The following is a 21,173-nucleotide window of genomic DNA, read 5'->3' on the forward strand; positions in this document are numbered from 1 at the left end:
ACCTTTCTAGATGAAGTCATCCTTTAAACTCCAGTGCTCTTTCTGCAGTCCAGTGTTCAGTGACCCAAGGAGCGTTTGGTTTATTCACCTCATTTAAACTTGTGTTTAAGCGATTGTTGTGATCCACTGATTCACATACAAATAATCATTCATTTTCGGAATATCTCCAACAAGCAACTATCACTGTTGTTGTGAGTCCAATGTTCTGCCGCTGTAAACTATGTCAGAACGCTTTGTACTGAGTGCACATTTCACTAAGTGGTAGTGAATACGAATGTCCCCCACTGTCCGAGGAAACGGGGTCAAACTCACTCGCTGGTAAAAGCAGAGCTGCGTGCTGCCGGTTCACCATATTGTGTTTTGTTCTTAGCACTAGCCATGTTGTCACAGTCACTCTATGAAGGAAACCATAAGCAAACGGAGTAAAAAAAAAGTTATTCTTTAAGAAAAAACTCGAATTAATCGAGAAAATACATTTATATCCCAGGCCTAGGTCATAACCTAAAAACATACTCTGCAGGTTGGCTTCAATGATCAGTGAAAAGGAAGAAACATTCCATTCCTAAATGTAAACTTTCAATTCAGTGTAGGCGGCAACAACACAGCCTTGCAAGCTGACGGTCACCCTGTAATCACCTTTTGTGTGTGACATTTTTACTGCTTTGTTGATTGACAGTTCCACACCCGAATCTCTTTATGATAAGTGTATCTTCACATGGGCTAAAAAGTGTGAAAGTGAGCACTGTACTGTAAACATATGGGACCATTTTAGAAATGTTTGTAGAAAAAATATTTGGCTCAAAATTCTCTATAGTTCTCATGCTGTTTATGGACTCCCATTTCACAATTCTGGATCTGAATGTATATCAGTTTAAATTTGCTTTCCTGCGGCGGTCGCTGAATTCTTACCCAGTATATAGGATGGTGCGTGCCAAAAAAACTGTGGTCCATGGTTTTCATGCATTCAGCTTGATTGCTGCTGCAGTTCTCGGTGTTCATCTGAGGCTGGAGCCGCATTTGAGAGCAAAACAATAACAACGTAGCCAGTGTGTGCTGCGGGCAGAGCAAACACCACTTCTTCCACAATGCCAGGATCTCTAGCACAATGAGGCAGTGTACAAAGTTTTCCTCTCATGATGCAAGATACATTGTATGCTGTCACAAGGGATGGTTATTTACAATTGGACAGCCAATGTCCTTTTCACCACTACCAGTTTAGCTTCAATTTTATCATGGTATTTCAGCCATCTCTTACTTAACCCATCTGTTTTTCTGCATAAGCAGTCACATCTGCACTTCAGGAGAGTCTTTACGTAATACTTTGATTGGTCTACAAGCCCCCTTTCGCTGTGTAATACAATCCTAGATCTGCGTCTCCAATTATTCCTAAAAACGGACAGAAACCCTCTGTACTTGAAGTTTCAATCGTCTTATGGAGTGTATGTTTTGCTTTTTATTTTTCCCCATATGCTTACTGAATTCTTGTGGTTGTCTATTCTCCACTCGCAAAGACTGCCATTCAGTGTTGTAAATACTGCTTGATGGTTTTGCAGTGAAATTTATTCTTGATGCCAGATGTCAATTTAAGCTCCTTCCAGGAGCAGTCATGGCAGGATGCTGGTTATTTTGGAGGCACAGAAAGACCAGGAACTACTTTCTCCTCCCCTGTGTTGCCTTTCCTGACTTCACTTGAGGAATGACAATGAATGACAACACCATTAGACTGAGTTGTGCAACATGTTTCAATGATTCCTAAAACAGTTATTAAAAGAAGAGCTTTCAGAATTAAATAACTCTGATGGACTAAGATATCATTGCATGAATTCATATGGATTAAAACCAAAGTTCACAGTTATATGTTTTGTCTTAATTCACTTCATTGCATTTAAAGTAAGCCAGGATATCGTTTTAGATGTGAAAATGTGTGGAATTCCTAAATAGAGAATGAGTCATCGAATGCCACAGTAGTTAATCTTGAGCTCAGGTACTCTGTGATCACTGGACAAAACAAATAAGATGAGTTGTGTAGCAAGTAATCTCTTTTAATAATTGTAAAACTCACGATTATTATAAGCAGATGTGAAGATTTTTCTTCAGTGATTGCTGAATGTCGCTGTTAGCTATGTGACAAAGAGCTCACTTGCTCTTGTAAGACGCAGAATGGAGACTACTATTTTAGATAATAACTAGACGATATGTGGCCAAAGTATGAGCCGCGGGCCACATGCTGCCCTTTGTCTTCATTAATGCAGCCCTCATGACATCAGAGCAAAGCAGCAAGGGAAAAAAACAACTCTCTTTTTATCCTTCATAACCAATTGAATTCTAAATGTGAAATTGAATAATGAGTATTTATGTTTTCCCTACTTCTCTTCTTACCAAGTTATTGAAACTTCAAAGGAGCTTCCAGTATTCAAGATTAATCATTAAAGTAGATTGTATATAACTAACAAGCGTATAAACCATGTTTTTTTATTATTATTTTTTTATTTTGTACTCAGGTGAGACTTACATACATCAAAATATATCATCTCGAAATTGCTGTGCTCCAAGAGTCTTCTCATTATTTAAAATATGTATTTTTACTGTCGTCATTGCAATAAATGTCAAAATTCCCCCATGGCTTTCTTCTCTTCTTTTTCGCAGTCGTCTCACTACTTAATTTGGTTGAAGTCGGGAGCAATGAATACAACCTCACAGGTGGACACTTGTGGTGTTACCGCTTATTGCAACAGGTTTGATCAAAGTTAAAAAAAAGTGACTGGTAGTCTAGTGCGACTTACAGTATATGAAAACAACATTTTTTGCATGATGTCCCCTAGCCACAATAGTTGTGTTAAACCACACCACACCGCAATCCATTCCATCTCATTGTTTAAAGTAGTCAGAGTAAATTATTGGTATAAAGACCCTATTTAATAATTCTGCTGATGACCAGTCATATATTAGTTGAAAGCACTTTCCATAAATTAGTGTGGTTTACTTGGTTTAAGGCCTGGAAAAATGATTCATTTAATACCCTTCGAGAAAGTGACAGCATCACTGACCATGTGTTGTGAGTTTTGCTTTTAACCTCAGAAGTATTCTAGTAGAATGAACTGCCTTCCACCATATTAATGTGTATAAGGGTCTTTTATTTCTGAAGACTAAGTGTAATATTGGAAGTCATGGCGCCTGTGAAATTATATAACTTTGCTCTCAGTATTACTGTGCTAACCATTTTTTCTCTCTCTGGAGGAGATGGCTCCACTTAAAATAAGAAACCAGATAATTAGGTTGCAAAGCTGAAATTGCATAATGTTATCCACCAAACCACTGAAGCTAGTGTGAGGTGCCATAGATTTGTACGCTGGTCAAGTCCATGTCGGTGGTTTGTGTTGCTGCCAGAGTTAGCAGACGTGCCAACTCCCACAGACGAAATCTGTTTCCTGTCGTTAGGGAATTTTGAAATCTTAAACAGATAGTGGAGGCGAGTTGAAGGATGCCTCAAATAGTCAATGCCAAACTTAGTTCGTATGGTCAACATGTCTAGCTTGACCATAAAGTAAACAGCTCCGCTCTTGTCGAGCTCTTTGTGTTCCCTTGGCAGGCAAAAGGGTATTGCAAAGCCAAAAGAGGTTGTTGTGTTTTTTTTCCCCTCGCAGTTGAGCCAAAGGTTCATCTTTATATCCACATTGCTTTTCTTGGGCCCCCAAAGGGGAGGGGCGGGGGGATTGCATTGTGCAACCTCTGTAATACGAGAGGCAGTGTGGCCGGGGAGGAGCGATCGGGAGGCGCAGGCGTAGACTGTTTCCAAATTGACACACTCCACAGACATACAACGTGCCAAACGGTGCAAATCTTCCAGCTTGCTAAAGCAGATGTTGACGGCAGAGTCTGTCGGTGTGCAGCGAGACAGAGTGGTGTGGATGTTTACATAGCAACGGGAGTCCCGTTTGTGTCTAATCACTGGTCTCCTCTCTCCCTTGGTGAGCCGTTATCTTAACCGCACTGTCAAGTAGGAGGCAGCTATTCAGGCACTTCACCGGCTGGTGAAGGTCACAGTGATATCACCCAATGTAATTACCAGCAGCTGATGTGTTTGTTTATGGCTGCTGTGAATTTACTTCAACTGTAAGTCCTCTCGCGTTTTATACCGAGACAGTCTGGTAAACTCAACAACATTTTCAGACTAATCTGCGAGTTCAAACAAACACACTGTCTGTCCTGAGAGACTGTGTAAACGCTTCTTGAGAATGCCTCAAATCTTGTCACTTTTCCTCAAAAGCTTTTGTATGCAAATCTACGATAATATACACAGTCCCCTGCCCCCCTCTTTCCATTTCTCTCTTCATTTCTCCGTAGTTCCCGTAAGCAGGCGTGTGAAGGACTTTGGTCATAGCCAGTAATGGAAGACAGCTGGGGTGATAGTACATTTTCCATTGTGTTGCTCAGCATTAAGAAAAAAAAAACCCGGGAGCTGTGGTGAGTTGGAGTAAAAGGTCCATGTGCGTGGTGACTTCATTGAAGAAAGGAAGATAATAGTAAAAACACAGGACTCCCCCGTCCTGCGAGAGCAGTGGCCAAGAAGTAGTAGCACTTTCCCTGCTGTGGCAACGCGTGACTTGGTAGACCTAAGCTTTTTTTCACTTAAAGACTGTTTGTGGGTGCCTGTTGGCCTCACTCTTCTTCGCCTTTACTGTTTCACATAGACGTGAAATACACCTTAAGGCTTTTATCAGTCAATATAGTGTTTCATTTGTTGCTAGTTTTATCTGACTGGGTATTTATTTGACACAAGACTTCTCTTCGGGTGACCCCTTTAACCAACCGACTATTCATCACACTTTAGTTAGCCGTCCAGTAAAGAGGCCTTCACGCTGAAGTTTTTGTGAATAGGAAGGCGGTGTGGCATTTGACAAGACATTTTTCTTCCCTCGCCTCTCATGAAGATGAAGAAGCTCAATGGAATGCGTTCTCTGCCAGCATGTGTGAAAGTGCTGTCTGCCTTGGCCTTTCTCACCTCTACAGCTCTCTCACACTGGGCCCTGTGATTGGCACAAAGGCCCGCCATTGTCTGTCTGTCTACTCTATGTTGATGGCAACCTGCTGCTTCTCAAAGCCACTTGTTATTACATTTGAGAGATGGCGCTCATGAAAAATATCACACAGACAAAGGGCTCTTTCTGAGTCAATTGATGGATGGAGCCCAAAATATCAGAATGCCCTGAGATTTCCCCTTACTTCTCATCAAGATGGAACCTTCGCTTGAAAGTCATAATAGAACATTTTGCTTTATTTGCCATGGTCTGTATATTGGCACATTTATGCCAAATGTTTTGGGTAATTCTTCATTTAGGTTTTGGAAAGTTTCTGTACATCTGTTTGCTAATACAGACATCTCCCTCCCCTTAGCAACTTCTACTCCTTACGTCTATTTAAAATGTAATTTCCCCCATAAGTTCAAGGTGTAAGGAGAATGTGACAGGTTGTGTATTGTGAGTTTCTGCCTCACCTTGAGCCGGGCACTGATATTAATGTCTGAAATTATTTAACTTCTGCTACTTGGATAATGAAGTGTAACAAAAATCTTTTCACCTTATTTGTACCAGAAGAACTGGATCAATTTGTTTATTGTAAATCTTTCAAGCTTCCCCTGCTGGAGCTCTGTTCCCATAAGCCATGTGGCAGTGTTAAGCTTCTCCCAAGACAGCTGCAACATATAGCTGCAGATAGCTGCAGACTATTGTTACGACTCAATCATTTCACTCTCTACCTTTGACAATTTGTATTAGGTGCTTTACGTTGTTGTGCGTATGTTGACTTGTTCCGTTGACTTTTGTTATCAGCTACCCTCATCTACTTTAGTGAACTACCAGACTCAGCTGACGACATGCTTGACACGTTAAACATACAAGGTCCCGACACTGCATGTCAGCCCCCTTCAATAAAGATGTACAGTGGATCCACAGCCTGTAGCTTTGGTGCTCTTATCTCTCCCAGCTGTCTACATATAATTTGTCTCCTCTACTTCTTTGAAAATTAACCATCACAGCACGTCTCCCGAATTAAGTCATAGTAGTGACAAATGTATTGTACTATATTGACTAATTGAAGAGTGCCATTTAACCTTCCTTTTGTCAAATAGCTAGGATTTTTCTGTTTATTTTTCCATTTTATAATAAAACTCAGGCCTAAAATGGACAAATTTCTGCACACTAGTGGCACACTAACTTCTAGTGTTTTAAAAAACAAGTTCTTTTTACCTTGTCAAATTCCTTTTATTACACTATTTTCCTTACATACTTATCCACCTGGAACGCTCCCTTCATATGAATAGAACACCATGGAAATACCTTGTCAATAATTATATAAAGTTGAGTTTGCTGGGTATACGACTTTGTTTGCTGGATGAAGGAGTTTCTCCCAGAGGAGTCTCGCTCACCTCCCTCCATACAGCTCCTACTTTCCTCTCGTGTGCCTCTGAAGTCACGGTCAACAGATAAATAAGCCCCAATGGCAGGAAAGATGAGGTCAACTATTCTACCCTTATGAGGGGCTTCGTTCACTTCCTGTAGTCGTGCTCATGATTCAGAGGTGAGTGGGCTGAGTTTGAGGCCTCTGAGGAAAACAAGAGTGGGTAGATGTGTGCTCCCTAAACTTATTTTTGTGGCTCATGGGAAGCAGGAACTGAAAAAGAGCTAAACACGCCTAAGAATTTTATGCTTTATATATCTGGATGCTATATACTATACATATGCCCATAAACAGTTGTACACAACTGTTTTTATTATTAAGATACAATTGACAAGGATTCTGAGAGAAAGACATTTGGAGGACTCACATACACTAGTTGAAGGCTTTGTTTGTTTACATTGGGAAATGGCTTTGTGGGAATATCAGATTTGTCCCTCAGTGGCACACAAATTGACATCACTTCCTGTACCCAAATCTTGGCCCAGAGCCACTGTTTGCAAAACAACAAACTGCATTCTTTTGAATCAAGAGACTTTTTATTCTTGGATGAAAGAATAGATGTTGGTACGTTCTTTTGGAGGTTTTGTTTAAATGTAAGAAAACTGTTTCCAATTGAATAAGAATGTTTAAAAATGTATATATTTCTTGAATATTAAGTATTGAATGTATCCATACTTAAATGACTCAGACACATTTTCTTTGAACCACATATCTGCAGTGAAGATGAATGCTATGCAATTCTCAAACAAAGGTTGGCCTTTAGCTCAAGACAATTGGAAATGTACCAAACCTTTATATGAGCACCTGCTGTGAGACTAAATCTAGGTCTTACTTTTTTATTTCTTTTCAAACTCACATCCTTGTTGCAGCTGCAGGGTGCTGATGATCAGCCTGTCAAGCTTATTTAAAATCCTTAAAATGGTTCGCCTCCACTTGTTTAATTGGTCCCAGATACTGTGTTGTCTTCGGAAACTGTTGGACAAATGACTGTTCTGTTGAAGTTGAACAAATCATCATCTAAGTTGTTTTTGGTTTTAGTTTGACATGACTTTTACATTTACAGGTGGAAGCTGATGATGATTCTATAAAAGTGGCTGCATGCTGGTGTGATAAAATGTGATTTATGTATGATATGATAAGTCAAAAAATAATCAGTGACTACTCGACTCTCAAAATAATAGTTTGTGACAGCCCCTCCCATTATGTAATTTCATGTGGCTCGCTACATCTTTAATGGGCAAAGAATACATTCAATACCAATTTTAAGTGCATGATACATCTTAATACCTTTAATGTATAGTACGACAATGTTGTAATTTGTTTGGCACACGACTTGACTGTTAAAACTCAACGTTTGAACGGTTAAAAAGATTTTCATGATCACTTAAGCAGGTATTTTAATTCTAATCTTAATTTCAAGTTAACCTGAAAGTCAACTTTACATTTTTATAATAAATTACTAAACACTAAGAGTCGTGTGGGTCTATTTGGGATGTTATGTGTCTTGATGATTGGTGTAGTCTGAGCCCACCGAACCAGATCAAAAACCTACAAAAAAACAACAAAAAATGTCTATGTGTTCTCTGAAAAAATGGTAGAACAACGCATTTCCCACCTTGATGGTGACATTGCCCAATCTTTTTCCTGCTAACCTTCTTAATAATTACATGGCAGGATGCTCCTGTCCTTTGATTCTGTCCCCCAAAATGCTTCCATTGTTTTGCTTTTCCTCATCACAATTTCTCAAAAAATATGTTGCGTAGGTGCGTGAGTCAAAACCTGTCCTGTGCTATACTCCACATATTACGGCTAACTAATAACTGCAGCCTCTCTGATGTTTTGTACCAGTTCCTTTTTAGTACAAAACTTCTCAAAGTTTTCCATTGCCATTTGGGCAGTTTAAAATTTAAGACAGAATTCACTAAGATTGTGTCATGCTCAAGTGAAACTCCATAACAGGCTGTCTGACTTGCTATAGACGTGCACGCTGATGGAAAGCATCATCGCCCAAGTATTATGTTACTTGGCGCTCAAACGTATCCATGTGAGAAAAGATTTGTTTAACTGAATTCATGCTTATGCTGCAAAAATGACTCAACCACACCTTTTCCTTTAGTAAAGATGTAGAAAATGCAAAACGTTTCACAGAGAAATGTGACCTAAATAGACCCAAAATAAAAACTTTGTTGTGATACAACATAGTTGACTCAAATCATGAGTCTGAGTCATGTTAAGTTAGTGTGGAGTTGGATTTCTTTCATTTGGTCATTATTTGATGCATATTTTAGTAATATTGAACCATAATAATGACTTTCGCTTTCTATTTATTTGAATTAGAATTATTTTCTTCTTACTTTGAAATCAGTTAAACTCAGAGGAATGTTTTGTTTTGAAAGTCGGTGCCTTTTCCAACTTGAACATCCTCTAACTCTTCCAGATGAAACCACAAATTCTTCCGTCTGACCTCTGAAATATTGCGGAAGCTGAAATCTGACAGCACCTTTCACTTTAATAACTAACCACCAATAAAGTTAAATAAAATGTCTTCCTTCATCTCTGAACTTTGCAGAGGTTTTAAGACTTACTTTGGGTTTGGTTTGTCCTTAAGGGTTGAAATGAATCTCTAACATGATCTAAGTTTGTATTGCTTGTCTTAGACAGATCTATATTTGATCCTTTATTTGTTTATTCCAAGTTTGCCAGCTGTATTACATATCCCTGTGAGCTCTATGACAACACTGTTGGTTGTGAGGTACACAGTGGATTGTGCCTTGGGATGTCTAACAATACCCAAAAACTTTATTTTTGAATCAAGCAGAAGTACAGTACTTCAAATATTTGTCTGGACATTATGCAGTTTTGTTATAGATAAAAACTGTTGAAGAACCAGGTTGTGTGGACTGTTGTTGTACAATCACAGTGATTTGGTTAGGTGAGTAAAATGACACTTTTTTAACCAAGTCAAGTAATGGCATTTAGTAAATGGCTGTCAATGAAGAAATAAGGAAATGTTAGAGATGTAACAAAATTTTGTATTACGAAATTCGAAGTTTGAAGACACACAAAATAAAAATAATATTTTTGCATGTCTTCCTTTATTTCTTTTTTCCTCTGCCCTATTAATTTTGCCAAAGCTTATATTTTCTCTGTCCCAGATGAACACTTGATGGTTTCATCGAACTTTGGGCTCTGTGTTGGGCGCAACACTGCGGTTGATTTAAAAAAAATAAAAAAATAATGACATAATTCCGATGAGTCACTATTCCCTGATCACCGGTTTCTTTTCTTCAGGTTTTCAAGCAGAAAACAGTTTTGACAGATCTTTATTTTCAGCCATGCGCCCGGTACCCACATTTGCGTCACGCCTCAAACAACCGCGGAGATTGCTGAGCAATTTTGCCACTGCCTATTGTAGCAGCGAACCATATATTTACCATATATTACCATATATGTATTTTAAGCTTCCTGATATTGAGCACTGAGTTTCCATGACATTTATGTTCAAGAAATAATAAAAAAAAAAACCCAGATATTTTTGGGGATTTTTTAAAAATCAAATTCTATGTCTTCATTTGGTGGTTTTTTATCGTTTCATTGTGTGAGTATTTGGTGTCATGGCTCCTGTATTTTGTTACACCCCTATTCAATGCATGTTCCAACAATAGGTGCACAATGTGAGTGGGATGACATTTTTCCTTTTCGGATGAATGACTTCCACGGGAACCTATCGCCACATGCCATTTTGAGGCTTTCTCTTTCAATATATCAACCTGCTTCTGAATAAACAAATTCACTGAAAGAATGTTATTAATCTCCCTGCACTTTGACTGAACTTGTCACAGACAGATGACGGCAATAAGTTCAGGTTGAGACACCTGAATGGGTCTGAGATCTTTGTGGACGGAGCGTTGAGGTATGCCTGATGTGATCTCAGGCTTTGCACTGATCCAAAATGGAATAACATTATAAAACAAGGGTAACATTGGACCGCTAAGAAATAGAACACAAAAGCGATGTGCTCTGAATGTGAAAAAAACAATCTTCCCCTTCTTGGTACCTCACCAATAAAGTGCAGTTTTTCGACTCATTTGTGGAGAAGTTAACATTGAAATGTGTCTTTCACTGAGACCAAAATTATTTCCAAATGTTTCCACTGATTGCTATTGGCAACCATTGCATGTTTGGCATGATGTGTTTGAAATGTGAGCTCGGCTTGGCTGGCACATGACCATGGGGTAATACCATGATATACCATGGCCACATCATAAACACTGGGTTTTAATGAGAAAGAGCTGTTTGCTCCCTCAGTCAAACCTCAGCACCATGCTTTTTAAGCCTCCTCGCCCCCGGCATCTTTTTGAGGTCATGAAATGAAATCCTACACACCATTGCACTATGACATTTGCACATACATTTATGATTGTTATACTTACTATTTTGCAACGTTTATACGTACAGTTACATTTGGCTTATTAGACATATATATATATATATATATATATATATATATATATATATATATATATATATATATATATATATATATATATATATTTACTGATTTTTGTTTTTAACTTTCCGTTTAAATCACCAAACTCATGTTGAATATGCTTTTCCAGACTGAAGTTCTGCATCCTCCTCAACTGAGGAGCGCGTACAACACATTCTAACTTTTGTGTCCCAACAATCTCTACTCAACAAATCTAAAAAATATATAACAGTGCACTCTTCACAACAAAGCAAATTGAGTTAAATACATACAATTTTGGATGCAATATTGGACTTGGTTTTTGTATAAAAATATACAGTATATGATACTAAATTACTATAGTTGGAATTTTTAAATCTGTGCATCCCCTTGAGGAAAAGCCAGATTTCTTCTAGTCTGGAAGTGGATTGCAACTTGTAAACACATTTGTGTTCCGAGTTGATGAAGGACCCGTATCAAAATAAATAAAATGTACAGACCGCTCTGTCTGCACTGAACCACAGTTTATGTGGGTACTGGTCTTTATATTATGACATGTAAATATAACTGTGGTCTAGACACAACATATTCACCAAAGTAAACCTTTTAATGAAAGGAATGGACGAGCTTAATGTGTATGATTCTTTTTTTGTTTGTGCTGTATGATTATATGTCCGGCTGTTACATGCATTGTAGGGATGGCGATAGTTAAACCTGTTGTCGGGCTTTGTGTCCCGTCACCCCTCGAGCCTATGACCAGTTTGTGTTAAATTGTTCCAGATACACATGCGCACACACTCTGGCACTGGAAACTGTCTGCTAGTGTGAAATTCATTGTTTTTGTTAGCAATAAAACACAACCCTGAGTGAAATACGTAAATGGGTTTGTTTTGCAGATGATCTCACTCCCCTACCGGTGGTATTGATTATAGTGGGCTTGCTGAGTAATGTTTGATCAAGAGTTGGTGAATGGAAATGACAACATTTCTTTGAGTAATTACCATAGCACTAGAAACGTTCAGGGACTTTTTCTGGTGTTCTATTGACCTTTGTGAAGAAAAAATGTTGCGTGACCTTGTTACAATTGATTTGTAAAAGTCATCCATCTTGATAAACAAAAACAGATGCTCTGGTGATGTTAAAGTTCATTTTTCGCCAGATTTCGAGACCTTTGACGGCTCAAAAGAGTCGGAAAAAGCAGTGTTGACTTGATTAAAAATTGCAAATGACTGTAATGAAAAAAAAGTGTTTCATTTGGAGCTAATGAGGAACATGCTGAGCAAATGTTGACCCTGAGTTGATCATTTATTCAGCTCTTATGTCTGGTCCAGATGTTTGATGGGACATTGATTATGGCTCCATTAGGTGTAGACATTATCTAATTGTCTGGGTGACTTGAGGAGGCTTAGGTAGTTTTATATACTGAGTAGTATGCAACAATGATATAAAAACATGGTCATTTGAGATTTGTACATCATGCTCACTGCAGAGCTGTTGTTAAAATATGTTTTCTAACTTGCTCTCTAGGTCCATTGTTTCGCAGTCCCTGTGAGTTGTTGCCTGTGGTGACGGTTCACCCAGTGCAGGCCATGATGACGAAATTCAGCGCCTTGTCTGGCTGTGCAAGCCGAGGCACCACCAGCCTCCCCCAGGAGGTCCACATCATCAACCTGAAAGGACAAGCTACAGAGGGACTTGACCACACCCCACTAGAGGTGAGTCATCCTCAGTGACAGACACAAAGATCCAGTTATTCTTACACTCACTTTGTTGAATAAACGGTTGCAACACTACACAAGCACAAGTTTGAAAATAGTCTGTTTTTTAAGATGTACCCTAATTCATATCTTTTTCCTTTGCATCGCTGTCTCCTTGGAATGAGTTAGATTCTTTATGTCAGACTGAGACATCGCATGAAGCAAAAATAGATTCACTGAAAGCCTGCTGCATCCAACTTTCCCGAGGGTTACACTCCATTTCTTTTTCTTTTTATTTTATAAAACTACTCCGACATTAACTTTATGTCTTTTTCAGCCATTGGATTAGAAAGACTACACAGTGAATGGTTAGATCCATGTATTGGTTCAGAACAAAAACCAATGTCAACACCTTGAAGAACGTGATCAACTATATCTGATTCAGATGACATTGAGAATGCTCAACTGCAACTGTTGTTTCTCAATTTTTTAGTGGAGTTGACTTTCTAATCTGTTGCAGACTGATATGGATGTCTGTTGCTTGAGATGGAAATGGCTGTGATCGTGCATTAATTAAATGCATTAATTCTTATGGTCTCGAATTAGTTCACTTATGAAGTTTATTGTACGCATTAGATTTAACTCTTTTTTCTAGCAACATACTAAGTATCATCACATAGTCTTAAACCACACATTTGTTGAACATGAACATCTTATGCACAATGATTTAAAGCTATTTCCTCAGTCAACATTGGTTTCTAAGTCGCTCATTGTCTTAGAGTGTGAAAGTGCACATTGTCTGGCAGGTCGTCTCAAATGGAGCTGCCGTTTCAACATGAATCATGGCCCCTACGGCCTTGAGAACTTGCTGACTCTACATGTCAGATTGTCCTGCGTTCCCATTGCTAAAGTCACTGCCGTTTCCAACGCAGCATGTATAGACTTGCGAGTTCAATTGTGCTGCCTAACTGTTCTCAAGGCCAAACCCTCCGGAAACACAGAGAGTCTGCCACAAAAAGAATGTATTAGTGTGTTGAATGAGTGTAAAAAAAAAAAAAAAAAGCACACACACGCACACATATCAACATGTCAGGTTTTTATGTTTTGTGGGGACATTGCATTGACTTTCATGCTGTACTCTGCCTCTCATCCTAAACCATCTAATGACGAACTTAAACCAAACTTAAACCTAATTCTGATGGCCTTGCTGGCTTAACATTGTGGCGTCCGGAAAAAAGGGTTGCATAAAAGCATCAGGGTGTTCTGCATAGAACTGCTCCTCACAAGGATAGAAATGATTAAACACGCACACACACACACACACACACGTTTGTTCCTATCTTGTGAGGACTGTCATTGACATCCATTAACAAAATGCTTTCCCCAGCTTCTCACCCTAAACCTAAACATCTAAAGCAAATGGCGAAACTTAACCTGCTCGCTTCACCAAACTAAAACCGAATATAGTAACAAAGCTATTTTGTAATTTTAAATCTCAAAATGAGGCTACACAAATTGAGGACCGGCCAAAATGTCCCCACTTAGCAAAAATGTCCTCATTCTGTTGATTAAAAACTCACAAAGCTAGAAGTACAAGGACACACACACACACACACACACACTCACACACACACAGAAAACAAAAAAAACAACCTCTTCCCTCACCTTGCTCTATGACCGACAGAAGACGTATGAGCTGTCAAATTACTTTTCATCAAGAATATGTTCAGATTTGAGGGCTGTCTCCATCATTGATCTCCATCAGGCAATGTTGCGTAATACTTTCAGTGGAGGATTCTGTATTTTCCTCCTAACAGAGAAGGTGTATCTGTGTTGTATCTCACCGCAGTGAGAGTCCATTGTGAGAAGACACAGATTAAAGTTTTGCTTTACACAATAAAGATCAATTTTACATTCCGGCGCAGACAAAAATAACATTGTTCTTGAATCACGATCGAAGTAGGGAGTATGCTCATTTTGGTTCTGCTAATTTAGTAATTCAATATTTATTGTACTCACAACTACATAAATATACGTCCACATTAGTTATTGGTCTAGCCCCTAGTTTGCTCTGGCTACTGTGTGATTTTCCTATTTTCTCAGTCAGATGAAGTGTCTAGTCAGTGTGTGTGTCGACTAATGGAGAGAGGAAGTGGTGTCTGAGCCTTGGTTCTGGATATCGGATGTGGGGGATGACCTGGAGTGCAAGTGTGGCATTAGACAGAGTTGTGACCTGGACTTAGTGTTCAGACTGAGGAACTGATAGAAGGAACACTGTGTGCTGAAGTCACTGTCCTTTCATTGCCATGATTGAAATTGGTTTTGCTTATAAAGTTGCTCCTGGATGTGACTCCTTCCAATCAAATATCACACAAATAGAGCCCGCCAATGCTATGTGTGAGGCCTGCCTCTTGTCGCCTTCACATCCAGGAGTAACATTAAAACCAAAGGTCCATATTTTCAGTAAAGACGTGAGAGCAAAGAATTACTTCCTGTCTGCACCAGTGAACCCATTTTACATGGGTATTTACTGGTGTGTATGAACTGTTAGCCAGAGTGGGTGAGGCACAGCTGGACCTGACTCGTACTACACATTTTGGCACCTGGCCAGTCTCCACACCAAAGCCGACTTATTAAGTGCAACTGAACACCTCAGTAGTGACAGAGAAAAGTGCTTCGTTGGGATTCTGTGGTGCTTGAAGTAATCATAGAATAACTTGCAGGAGGACCAAAAATATGCTTCGCATTCACCCAAGAAGCCTGAAGCCTGAAACAACCACAATAATATTTTGATGTGTGTGAAGTGATGTACAAACCATGTGTTCAAACCTGTTGAGAGTTTGAGAAGTCAGCCCTGTGGACTCAGACTTACCACAGTGACAATTCAAAAGGTACACAATCCTGCTCTTCTATATCTGGAAACATGATCTTCTTCTTAAAAACCCGCTATAACTTGTTTACAGCTTGTTTCATCCTTGAAACAAAGAAGGATTTTATCTTCTTTAACCGACAACCTGAAAGTACGAGTGATATATTTCTGCTTCATACGAACAATAATTGGTACATAAGGCACCATGTTTATTGGTTTTGACACAATGCTGTCTAAAAGGTTCAAATAATGTTACTCAAGATTTTCTCTGACTCGCCAGTAGAGCTTGAGTTTCCAGTCGTTTGTGGGGTCATCGTTTGCAGTTTCCAGTTTTGACCTCGAAGCATAAGTGAAACAACATTCGTGTCTCGGGTATCTGGTTCTAGATGCTGGAAAACTGCCTGTTGCAATTTGGGCCTCATTTTTTTACTCAAGGACAAAATGACTTAACTCTGCAGGAACAAGAAATTGAAGAAACCACCTAACTAACATTTATAAAGTCAAGGTCACGTCTCTGGACCTGGATATCTGGATAGTGTTACACAAGAACTCAGTCAGTGTGACAGTGACTGGAGTATGTTGATTACTTGAATAAAGCACTTTAGCTGAAGCTTTATCAGTTCTTGAACCCATGCTACTCTTATATCGTTCAGCAAGAGGTTAGTTGTATGAATTATTTGGTTTGGCTGTCAACAGCATAAAACAGACTTTTCATTGGGCCCATTGGAATGAATTCTGAATTCTGAATGTTTAATCTCAAAGAAATCACATGAAAGATGAATGAATGTAATTGACAGAATCTGTTATGTTGGGTTGTTGTAGTAAACAAATGTTTGTGTGAAGAATGCATTAATGGCCACCACAACACCCCAATATAACAGATACAGTCAAGAACATTCCTTAGACAAACCTTTACTCTAACATTTAGAATAAACATGTTAAACGCACAACATTGAAAGCAGTAATGGTCCCTATTGTGTTGATAAAATAAAGGTTACATTCAGAACCCATAGGAAATGCAACGTCTAATGTTTGGTCTAAAAATCTTTAATCTTAATCTTTGAAAACCTGCAAAGCGGAATGTTACGGATATTAACACTCAGAAGTCATTTATAAAAAGAATATTCAAAACTACTATAATAATGTCTTAAAGTTGATCCTCTGTTTTTAATTTAAACAATCTTGCGTCAGATGCTCTGTGGCTCCAATTCCCATCATAATAACCTCTGATTTTTTTGCACATTTATGATACCGTTGTTATTTAAATTCTCTTCACAAGCTCAAGTTAAAATAAGTAAACCACTGTGTAACTGTCTACCTTTATAAACTCGCCTGCTCTAAAGTGGTATTCACATTTGTCTGAAGCAAAGTGTGATGATTTCTTCAGGTTCAGTGAAGCTGATCAAAGTAGCAGAAGCCCCTCGACTCTATACCCAGCCCGAGCCTCTGAGGTAGAGACCAAATAAGGAAGCGTCCAAGAATATGATGGAGGGGGAGTAAATTAGTGGTCTTAATACTTCAACATTTTAAAATCCTTTTTTTCCCTGGAACATGATGATCTAATCTTCCAGAAGACATGAGCAGATGAGAGAAGTGCTCCTCAGATTTCAAATATATTTTTTGAGTGCAGACTATTAACCTTGTTGGTGCGCTGCCACTTCACCTCCATCAAAACATGTGACCTCATCTCCTTAGTGAGTATTGTTGTTTTTGTCTTCCAGTGGTTCAGTGGTTTCACATTGGGATATTTTTCCATATTCTCCTCAATAATACCAAAATAGCCAAGGAACACAGTCTTCTCTGTGTTTGTCTGCTAGCTGCAAAAGTGTGCTTCACGTTAACATGCAGTTCCAGGTGATAATGGAGAAAGTAAACAAAAAAAGACTGGCTTATCACAAACGGTTCGACTTTGTCTAATCACTTTCAGAGCGGCACAGATCAAATGCTGCTGCTGGCCCTGGATCAGGGTGAGGCAGAGCAGATGATTGTTTTATCAGCTGGAATTCGTTGATATCGTCAAGTTTGTGTGAGAGAGTGAGTGGCTGCCGAAGCACACACAGCATTTGAGAAACCCCAGTCAGATAGTTGCCAACCACAAAGATAAGCCCAACTGGATACACAAAGCCCCAAGCCATTGTATTGTTTTTATTTATGGTTGTTAAGAGTTGAATGGTTTTAAAATAGAATATGAATTGCTGTGTCTGTGGATAAATAAGTAGTTAATAAAAAGCTTGCTGTGTAATATAAAAGAAATCCCTTTGTTGTTTAAATAACTATAGAAATGTTGATGAAAAACACCAAAATAGTTATTGGAGGAAAGCCTCTTACCCCAATTTACTGCAAAGTAGATGAAATTGACAAAATATTTTATTTGGAAACTAGGCATGTGTCTTTCTGTGGTTAAACTTTCACTTAAGGTTTGCGAACTGTTACCATCATCAGTTGCAGGAAACAGGAGGCGGTCAGCCATTCTTTGCTCTTCTGTCGTTTTGAGTTGCCAGGACTTCTTGGCACTCATCTACTTTCTGACAGCTGAAATTGTCAGCTGAAAGTTCTTTCTTCCCAGCAATGATGTTAACCATTAATACAAAGCTTTATCTTTTTATTTGTACATTTTAATTTTGACATTCAACTTTAAGTGACAAAATTTACATGCTTATCCAACTGGACTTTTTTGATGTTTGACACATCTGGCTACAGTAGGTATTGTGCAAAAATATTGATAACACAGATGGCTTTATTGGATAAAGTCTCAGTACTTCAGCCCTATTTATCTGACATCTATCTGCTGTGAAGGCGTACTGTAGGTTGTAATCGTCCTAGATGAATTTCCAGTTGCACAGCTTAGCATGACTGTTGCTGTTCATTTTCAACCACACTGTCACCACACGGCTGCTGATATTTAAGAGAGTGGGCGTCAGGTTTCATAAATGGTTAAGTGCATTGCTGCTCCTCTTCTTTTTGTAAGTAGTGAAGAATAAAATCGGTCTGAAGTTTTGAGGCTGGTTTAAGATATGTTCCATGTCCATATTTTGTCTAGTGGCTCACGTTTTCCAATCTTACGTTTTCATAACTCATTTTTTAATGATCAAATGTGATTTGTGACCAACCTCAGAAAACTTTCACATTTATTTGGCAACTTGGCAAACATTGTGTGCTGCCATCATTTGATCTAATCTGTTGCATTCATCACTTCCTACTTTCCACTTTGTCACTAATACATTTGAAACTTGTAGGTTAGGGGTCTCCAAACCTTTCCGATCACGGGTCACAAGTGGCATGTCAGTCACAGATAAATTGTTTAATGTTCACTAAGCAGGTCCAATAAATAATAAACCAGACAATTTATATGTAGCATGGCACCGTGATACAGGAGATATTTACAGGTCCACTTGCGTGCAACTTTTCTATGTCTCTTAACTCGATTATCAAGATGTCCCGTCTCCTGTAAGCATCTCTTTGGTCTGCCTATTTTACTTCTTTGTTGTCAGCATATATCATAGGAGGTTTTCTGTTGAGCTGCTTGTTGACAGATTAAATCAGGCTCCAGGTAGCGTCCCCATGGCGGGAGCTGATAACAGCGCTCTGCAGGATTTGTTGTCCTTTTGCCCATTCGACAGCAGTCCCCGCAGAACACTGTAAGTCATCCAGAAAGAACCAAGATCCAGACAAGACATACGCATCAGATGTATTGGAATAGCTCTAGTCACGACTAACACTAACACTGCCTCTTCAAATGTCTTCAAATGTTCAAATGTTTTTTTTTTTCTTTTCCTGTTTTACCCTTCATGCATGTGTATTCAAACATCACTATCGTGTCGTCACATGTTATGGATTGCGCTTTTTCTCAAGTTTATTATTTCCTGGGAGGAATGGTGCATTCCAAGATAAGTCTTTGTTTTCTGGCTAATTAAAGGATGTTTTGGGTTTTCGCTGAATCGCGAGGGATTATCGGGCACCTAATTGTCTCTGTCAATACAGGAAACTCCCTTTTCCTGCAAGGACACTGGTTCACAACAATAAGAATCGTGGGATGGGTGGGTGCTGCCAGCTCGGATGTCATGTGGAAAGTTAAGGCCGTTCTCTACTGTTGTTGACTAAAAATGTAAATCTTAAAGTATATATTTAAATGTATTATCACTGTTGTTCTTTGATGTGAATGCACAAATTCAATCCTGTATGTGGTGTAAAGCTCCTTGGCATCTTTGAGTTGATGTTTTTTTTAAGCCTGGTATTTTCTCTTGAAGGCAGCAAGGACACATAGTCAGCGCTATAGCAGTGATTCGTTCTATATAAAAGATGCCTGACTGGTATGAACTGTTGATTGGGTGAGAGCTTCCAAGTGCATTTCAGTACATCAACATGCTCAAGTCTGGGTTACATCCTACATGGCACGATTAATGTCATCCACAGCCATCCATGTGACAACGTTAGAAATCTCCACTAAAGTTGCTGTTTGCGTTCAAAGGTGATTCAAATGGGGACGGGTCCACACAATTGTTTACACATGCTACCACTACTACTGGTATACTGTGTGACCAGCGGTACTTATCCTGCTTACAGCTGTCGTCCCCTGAGTGGAGTTGAGTTTCGGTAACGTGATAGGTCTAGACAAGTCTCCGTCCCTGACTGTTGGCACACTGTAATGGATCCTGGCCCCTTAAATCTCTTCGCCAGCCTCCTGATAATCAATCAGCCATGTCCTCCATCAATGGTGGGCCTTAATCGCAGGGTCCTGAAAAGGTAACGGCACCAGGGAGGATTGTGCCAATGGACCCTTGCAGACACCATCCGAGGCGCTTTGATGGCTGTTGCCACTGCACTTTTCTCTCCACACCCTGGCTGTGTGACAGGGCCTGTTGCTATGTGCATCAATCGCAGCAGACGTCAACACACTGGCTCCACGGGCACAGATGAACGCCATCTGTTGATGGTTTCTTATCACCACCAGCACCGAGCAACGCGGCTGGCTTTGAGTTAAATGGCTTTAGTCGTATCACTGTTTACTCGCTGAAACCTGAATAATAATTAGAAAATTAGCGCTGCCCCTCCCACGCCTGAGCAGCCCTTGGCAATTTTGACTAGTAGACATGGTTTGTTTTCGCCGAATTGCAGGTGACTCATGTCTTCTGGAAAGATTTTTGTCTGGTTTAAAAAAACCTTTTACGACCTTCCCCCTCACTCTCCTGATTCCATCGCTCAAATCCAGGCCAGGTATGATGGTATCTGGATTGTTGTTAGTCTCCAAGGAGCGATGCGCTGGATTTTTCCAGTGACTGGACTGAAGGGGAGACAGGAGAGTCTCTTGATTTGTTTGTTTGGATGCTGTTTGCCTTGCAGATATGAGTTCAATATGATTATTCCAGTTGCTTCTCTATGAGGGAATCTTCTCTAATTTTCTGGCACTTTTGTGTTCCTGTCCTGAGGCCCTACATCTGTGAAGGCCTAGTGAACTGACTCATTAATTGAGTTATTTACTTTCATGCACATTATCATTCACTCTCTTCTGCCAGACCGTAATGATTATAGTCTGCATTGAGTTCCATGAAATGAAATTGACTATAGAGGGAAGATTCAACTTATTAGGATTACTTTCTGTACCTTGCTTGTTTAGAAGATGTGAAGCTACTATTTGGAATATTGCCATTACAACTTGAGAATAAAGTCTTACTTTTTGTGTGTG

General features: G+C 39.3%; 1 protein-coding gene across 1 annotated transcript in view; it reads left to right on the plus strand.

Moving 5' to 3' along the window:
- tgfbr3 (transforming growth factor, beta receptor III) overlaps positions 1-21,173 on the plus strand; it is a 53,153-nt gene that overhangs the window by 5,694 nt on the left and 26,286 nt on the right. The window contains exon 3 of the mRNA XM_053878267.1: positions 12,452-12,639. Coding sequence (XP_053734242.1) covers positions 12,452-12,639 — 188 coding nt within the window. The remainder of the gene's footprint in view (positions 1-12,451; positions 12,640-21,173) is intronic.

Source organism: Synchiropus splendidus, chromosome 1, assembly GCF_027744825.2.
Source record: "Synchiropus splendidus isolate RoL2022-P1 chromosome 1, RoL_Sspl_1.0, whole genome shotgun sequence".
Taxonomy (NCBI): domain Eukaryota; kingdom Metazoa; phylum Chordata; class Actinopteri; order Syngnathiformes; family Callionymidae; genus Synchiropus; species Synchiropus splendidus.